This window comes from Eretmochelys imbricata, chromosome 1, assembly GCF_965152235.1.
Source record: "Eretmochelys imbricata isolate rEreImb1 chromosome 1, rEreImb1.hap1, whole genome shotgun sequence".
Lineage (NCBI taxonomy): Eukaryota > Metazoa > Chordata > Testudines > Cheloniidae > Eretmochelys > Eretmochelys imbricata.
The window spans coordinates 6,363,760-6,370,255 of NC_135572.1; the positions used below are offsets into that span (position 1 = coordinate 6,363,760).

Sequence of the window (6,496 nt, forward strand, 5' to 3'; positions counted from 1 at the left end):
GCAGAGCTGGATTGTGTTCCCTGTTCTACCACAGCCTCCTTGTGTGGCTTTGGAGAAGTCCCTGTCAGTCATCACTGAGTAGTTTCTATGAACGCTTCTCAGCCCGGGGACCATTCACAATACACATCATTGTTCTCCTCTCACAGGATTTTTAAATAGCTAAAACATTTACTTTTTTATCATGGATCCAAGCTAAAGAGTTGAGACCTGGATCCAGACTGAAATCTTGTTCCAGAACGTACGAGTGTTCTGATCCAGTCTTTTGCTTCAGGTCCACTCTGCTTTTCTTATGTTCCCTTTAATAATAAGTTCATAGAAGTCTTCATATGCCAAGGTCCATCTAGGGGAGAGGGTGTGGTCTAGTCTAGTGAAGGGGCACTCAGTTGAGAGCCTGGAGACCTGAGTTCTGTCACTGATCTCCTGAGTGACCTTGAACAAGTTGCTTACCTGTTTTGTGCTTCAGTTTCCCCCTCAGTTAAATGAGGCTCTACATCCTCCTTCTGATGAGTGTCAGTGGGCTTTGAATCAGACCCACTGATACTTTTGTAAATCACTTTGAGATTTATAAATGCAAAGCTCTATATTAGAACACAATATTATTATTAATGGGATTTTATAACTGATGTGGGGAGGTGTGAGTACCACCAGGGTTTTTAATCAAGGTACTGACTCCAACCTGTCTGAAGAGCGGGGGCAGAATGGGCCATATTTTCTGACTTGCTGTCACATATTTTCAATCATGTTGCTTTTAATTGTAGGGGATGTGGTTTAAGAAACTGACCAGAACCTCCCCAGTGCATCATGCCAACCTGCAATGAAACCAACATCAGTCCTGCAAGATTCCTCCTGGCAGGGATCCCAGGGCTGGAAGCTGATGGCCCCTGGATCTCCATCCCTTTCTGTTCCATATACCTCATTGCAATTCTAGGAAACAGTCTGATTCTGTTTGTGATCAAGACACAGCACAGTCTCCATCAGCCCATGTATATGTTCCTTTCTCTGTTGTCTGTCACTGACCTTGGCTTATCTGTTTCCACCTTGCCAACTATGATCAGCGTCTTCCTGTTTAACGCCAGAGAAATTGGCATTGATCTCTGTCTGACCCAACTTTTCTTTATTCAAACTTTCTCCATGATGGAATCGTCTGTACTATTAGCCATGGCATTTGACCGCTTTGTTGCAATACGCCACCCGCTGAGATACGCTTCGACTTTAACCAGTGCAAGGATAGGAAACATAGGGCTGGTGATAATAATTAGGGCTAGTGGTCTGAATATCCCAGCTGTCATTCTTCTCAAGAGGTGGCCATACAGCAAGATTCAACCTCTCTCTTATTCATATTGTTTGCATCAAGATGTGATGAAGATGGCCTGCACAGACACTACGCCCAGCAGCTTCTATGGTTTGTTTATTCTCTTTTCTTCTCTGGGATTAGACTCAGTGCTCATTGTCTTGTCTTACATCATGATCCTTCAGACTCTATTGCGTATTACGTCCTGGCAAGAGCGTCTCAAGGCTCTAAACACCTGTGTCTCCCACATCTGCGTCACCCTGCTTTTCTACACCCCGCTGATCAGTTTGTCTATGATTCAAAGGTTCAAGAAACAGGCTCTCCCTCAGAGTCAAATTCTTCTGTCTTATCTCCACCTCCTCTTCCCCCCGGTTCTCAATCCCATTGTATACAGCATGAAAACCAAAGAGATTCGTAAACGGATCATGAAGATCTTTCAAAACTATTCCACTAACAGACTCCAATGCGGGCTGTCATAAATATAAAGGGAAGGATAATCCCTTTAAAATCCCTCCTGGCCAGGGAAAAATCCTCTCACCTGTAAAGGGTTAAGAAGCTAAAGGTAACCTCGCTGGCACCTGACCAAAATGACCAATGAGGAGACAAGATACTTTCAAAAGCTGGGAGGAGGGAGAGAAACAAAGAGTCTGTGTGTCTGTCGGTATACTGCTTTGCCGGGGATAGACCAGGAATGGAGTATTAGAACTTTTAGTAAGTAATCTAGCTAGGTATGCGTTAGATTATGATTTCTTTAAATGGCTGAGAAAATAACTGTGCTGAATAGAATGACTATTTCCCTCTGTGTGTCTTTTTTGTAACTTAAGGTTTTGCCTAGAGGGATTCTCTATGTTTTGAATCTAATTACCCTGTAAGGTACCTACCATCCTAATTTTACAGGGGTGATTCCTTTACTCCTATTTACTTCTATTTCTATTAAAAGTCTTCTTGTAAGAAAACTGAATGCTTTTTCCTTGTTCTCAGATCCAAGTGTTTGAGTCTGTGGTCACCTATGCATATTGGTGAGGATTTTAACCAAAGCTTTCCCAGTAAGTGGGGTGCAAGGGTTGGGAGGATTTTGGGGGGAAAGATGTGTCCAAACTATGTTTCCCATTAAACCCAGTTCGAGTTTGGTGGTGGCAGTGGTTATTCCAAGGACAAAAGATAAAATTAATTTGTACCTTGGAGAAGTCTTAACCTAAGCTGGTAAAAGTAAGCTTAGGAGGTTTTCATGCAGGTCCCCACATCTGTACCCTAGAGTTCAGAGTGTGGGAGGAACCTTGACAGGGGCACTGATTTGGTCTGTCTAATCTGTCTCACTCGGAGCCAATATGGCCCACGGTATCCAAGTGCCTCTGTGACTAAAAGCAACCCTTAAGGACATATTAGAAAAGTATTGAAATGGGAAACAGGGCCGTTCCTTATGGATAGCTAGCAAAGCCACCGTAAATAAACTAGAGTTCTTGAAATATAGGCATATATTGTTACAGAATCAAAAGTATATACTAATTATATTTGTCTGGGTTTACCTATATCTTATTACAAGTTCAACAATGTGACCAAATTAGCTTGTAGATGATAAATTTCAGTTCCTGTAAGTCTTGTTTCATGACCTATTCTCTTGATTCAGAGGTCAAAAGGGGATATTACCATTTTGATGAAACTTGTTTTATAATATCATTGTCTTTATTTCTCTTAGAAGTTTGTAGTAAACTACCTGTGAACCATTTCAATGGTTAATGACCTTATGGTAATCAATGCTGCTAGTTATCAGTGTAGACATAGGAAATAGAGATTTATTTCAAGGCAAAAATGCACATTACTTATTCTTCATCCATTCTTCAGCCTGCTGTGGTCATTTGGGGACAGGAGGCTAATCAGCTGAATTTCAGCTATAAAGGGACTTTGGGGCCTGATCCTTACTATCTCAGATCTGCTTAAGCTTTGTCAGGGGATGTTCAAGTAACAAGATGGAGGACTTGTGGATTAGCCCTGCAATTCTCATGGAAAAAATTGAAAACACTCTGTATATGGACTGTCTATTGGACTATGACTTTTTCCATTAATTCCAGAAAGATTTCTACAGATCGGCAGACTCACCATTTCTGCTTAGAAACTGACCTGTGAACTGGGTTCATATCTGTATGGATAACAATCTTTTACCACAATAACTCTCTTTCTTTTCCTTTTAAATATATCTTAGATTTGTGAATAAGAATTGTCTGTCAGTGTGTATTTTACCTGGTGTGAAATGTGTCCGATCCCTTGAGAGTAGTTGAACTTCACAGATGGTGAATAAGATTTTATAACCCTTAATAGATGGACTTGGCTGTGTGGGTGGGAGCCAAAGGCTAGATTGCTTAAAGAGAACGGTATTTTTGCTTCTTGGGAACCAGGAAGGTATTATAGAAGCTGATTGGTTACTGTTTTGGTGAATCAATTATAAGAATAAGCCACCAGTTTTGGGGATTGTCTGCCCTATTCCTTGCAGTTTGTCCTGATTGAGCATTCTCCGTACAGCCCCTCCAGCGACTATGGTCACCACCTCCCAAAAGGAAAGATTGTATTGTTCGCCCCACAGTTAGCAAAACTGCAGTCCTGTACCCTTCAAGCTTCTCCTTCTTGAATAAAGTATCCTGTTTTGTCCAGGGAATTAGGTTGTTCAGTGGAATACATTTAAGGAAGAAGGAGTTTCAAGGGAGGAAGACCACGTTTATGCATTCCTAAACTACTTAGCAGGTTGACTTGTAAATTCTCTGAAAACTCATTCTGCACTCAGAGAATAAGTGTTGCTGTGTTGGCTAAAGCTACACAATATTTCATAGACACAGCAGTTGAATCCCTGCTCTAAGAGCAAAACTTGACTCAACTTTAACTGTGACTTAACTATTGATGTCACCATAATAAAATATAATTTTTCAGCATTTTTACCTTGCTCTTCATAGTAAATCATTGTGATTAATATTTACTTATTTGTTTAAATCCTTCCTTAATATGCCCTTCATTAATGAAATCTGCATACCATGAAGCCTTCTGTTAATTTGTTCTGCACAGTCTGCCATATTCATCTTCATAGATTCAAAGGCCCTCTCTTGCTCCCTCTCTCCCTCTCCTGAGGGTGCTGATTAGTGCCCACGTCTTTTGCAGTTTGGCTACCTGTCTCGGAACTAGACCTATCTCCAAGTTCTGGAGGCAGTGGGCCAGGTAGCCAGGCCTGTTCCAGCTCCTTTGCAAGCGAGGGGGCATTTTTGTTCCAAAGTCGAATTGGAAACCCTACAACTTTTAAACAGAGAGGGCTCCAACTCAAGCACTTCTTCTGATCACAAGGAGAGTATATCATGGGGAGAGAAAGAAAGGCAGATGATCTGTGGGGCCAGAGCCAAGATAGTGGGTACCAGCCATGTCACAAGTAACCCAGCAGCCAAGCACAAGGAGGAGCTGGGGAGAGCCAGGTGGGGACATCTGCAAACCGCCCAGCACAGGGAGTCGTCACTAGAGAAGAGGGCGTTGAAGGCTGGACTCAGAAGGTGGGATGTGAATCTGCTGGGAGGACAGATGCTGGCGAGAAAGGTCCTGCCACCTAGAGTCTGAGGGCGTGCGGCCACTGCCAGAGCAGGTTCCTTCCCTGCAGTATCAGCACAGAGCAGCCAGGGCCTGGGCACTAGGCTGGGTACATGTGAGGAGCAAATTGGGAACATTTCTTCCATCCCAGAGATGGCTGTTGCTGGTGTTTCCCATGCTCATAAAGAGGGGTTCCTTGTTTCCTCAAACATTTCCCATTTTTCCTTTTTTTACAGCTGCTGTTTAATATGTTATATTTGGTTTTAACTTAATGTAGTGATCAGTGGGTTCGAGAAGGGTCTGGTGTGAAGAGAGTACCCAGGAGTGGGGACACCCTAACCCCTGTCCTAGGGAACACCCTAGCCCCCACGATGAGACTGGGGGTTCAGCCTCCCAGGAATCCTGGGCCCAGCTGTGTCACCATTACACGGACTCTGCCACACTGGAGAATCGAAGAGGAGTCCTTGAGGTCAGGCAGGCCTCTTGGTAAAAAGAGTGGAAGTGAGGATTCAGACTCTTTGGCCTGCCAATTCCACCAAGGTAGTGCAGAAGCCAGGAAAGTTCCCCACAATAGCAGCACCATTCCCCCGCTTACATTGGGGAACTGGGACAAACTGATGGGTTGGATTTTAGTGATGTGTAAAGAGATGTGTAACTTGTGAAATCTTCATATAAATGGTGAAAGTTGAAAGGTGTAACTTTCTGTGTAAGGTGAATGTAACATCACTGCACGAGACGGCTTCCCAGAGACTGGAATCAGATAAATCCTTTTTTCTGCACTATTTTCTTATGAGGTTAGAGCAGTAAACTGGATATTGCTTATTTGGCCTCTTGAAAAATATTTCATAAGAAATAAAAGCTTGGTCAAGCAATTGACTACTGTGACAAAGTTCTGTCCTTGCCTCTGTGGGTCCCATGTTTCCTGGCAGATTTCACAAGCCTCAGAGGCTCACTGTGATCATACACATAACCCTTCTCTCTCTAGAGACAAGGGTCACAGTCTACTGAGTCATTTTCATCATAAGCCAGCAACAGAGGTGAGGAGAAGTTATCCTTCCTTGCACAGTCTCTGTTGTCTTCCAGTCTCAGTAATTAATCAGGGGGCAAAGGTGGCGGGGCGGGGGGGGGGGAGCCCAGGCCCACCCTCTACTCCAGGTTCCAGCCCAGGGACCCTAATAGTATCAGCTATGGTAGCTGACCTTTTAGAAACATGACATGTACAATTCCCTGGGCTACTTGCCCCACAGCAGCCCTCACTTCCTCAAGCTCCACTTCACCCTCACCTCAGGGCCTCCTTCCTTGTGCCTGATATGGTGTGTACTACTCAGCCTCTCCAACAGCGCAACTTCCTCCCACAGCTCCTGACATGCACACCCAGCTGAATAACTGGGAGGCTTTTAACTAGTTTCAGGCAGCCCATGATTGGCTTCAGGTGTCCCAATCAACCTAGCATTCTCTCTGCCTTCTGGAAAATTCTTAATTGGTCCCAGGTGTCTTAACTGACCTGGAGCAGCTTCCATTTCACTTAACCTGGTACCAGGGATTTAATCTATCTATCTCCCACTACTTTTCTATAGCCATCTGGCCTTGCCAAGTCACACTACAAAATGGATCAACAACCAGTATGAAACACTCCTTCCTCTCACA

The 6,496-nt window shown here is 43.7% G+C and overlaps 1 protein-coding gene across 1 annotated transcript; it reads left to right on the top strand.

The window, feature by feature from the left end:
* Window positions 1-801: 801 nt before the first annotated feature.
* LOC144259683 (olfactory receptor 51G2-like) lies at window positions 802-1,770 on the top strand. Its single transcript, XM_077807989.1, has one exon. It carries the CDS (start codon window positions 802-804, stop codon window positions 1,768-1,770), a length of 969 nt encoding a protein of 322 aa, XP_077664115.1.
* Window positions 1,771-6,496: the final 4,726 nt, after the last annotated feature.

Bases quoted from the DNA above. Each gene is read 5' to 3' on its own strand.
- LOC144259683 (XM_077807989.1), top strand. From the start codon at position 802: ATGCCAACCTGCAATGAAACCAACATCAGTCCTGCAAGATTCCTCCTG.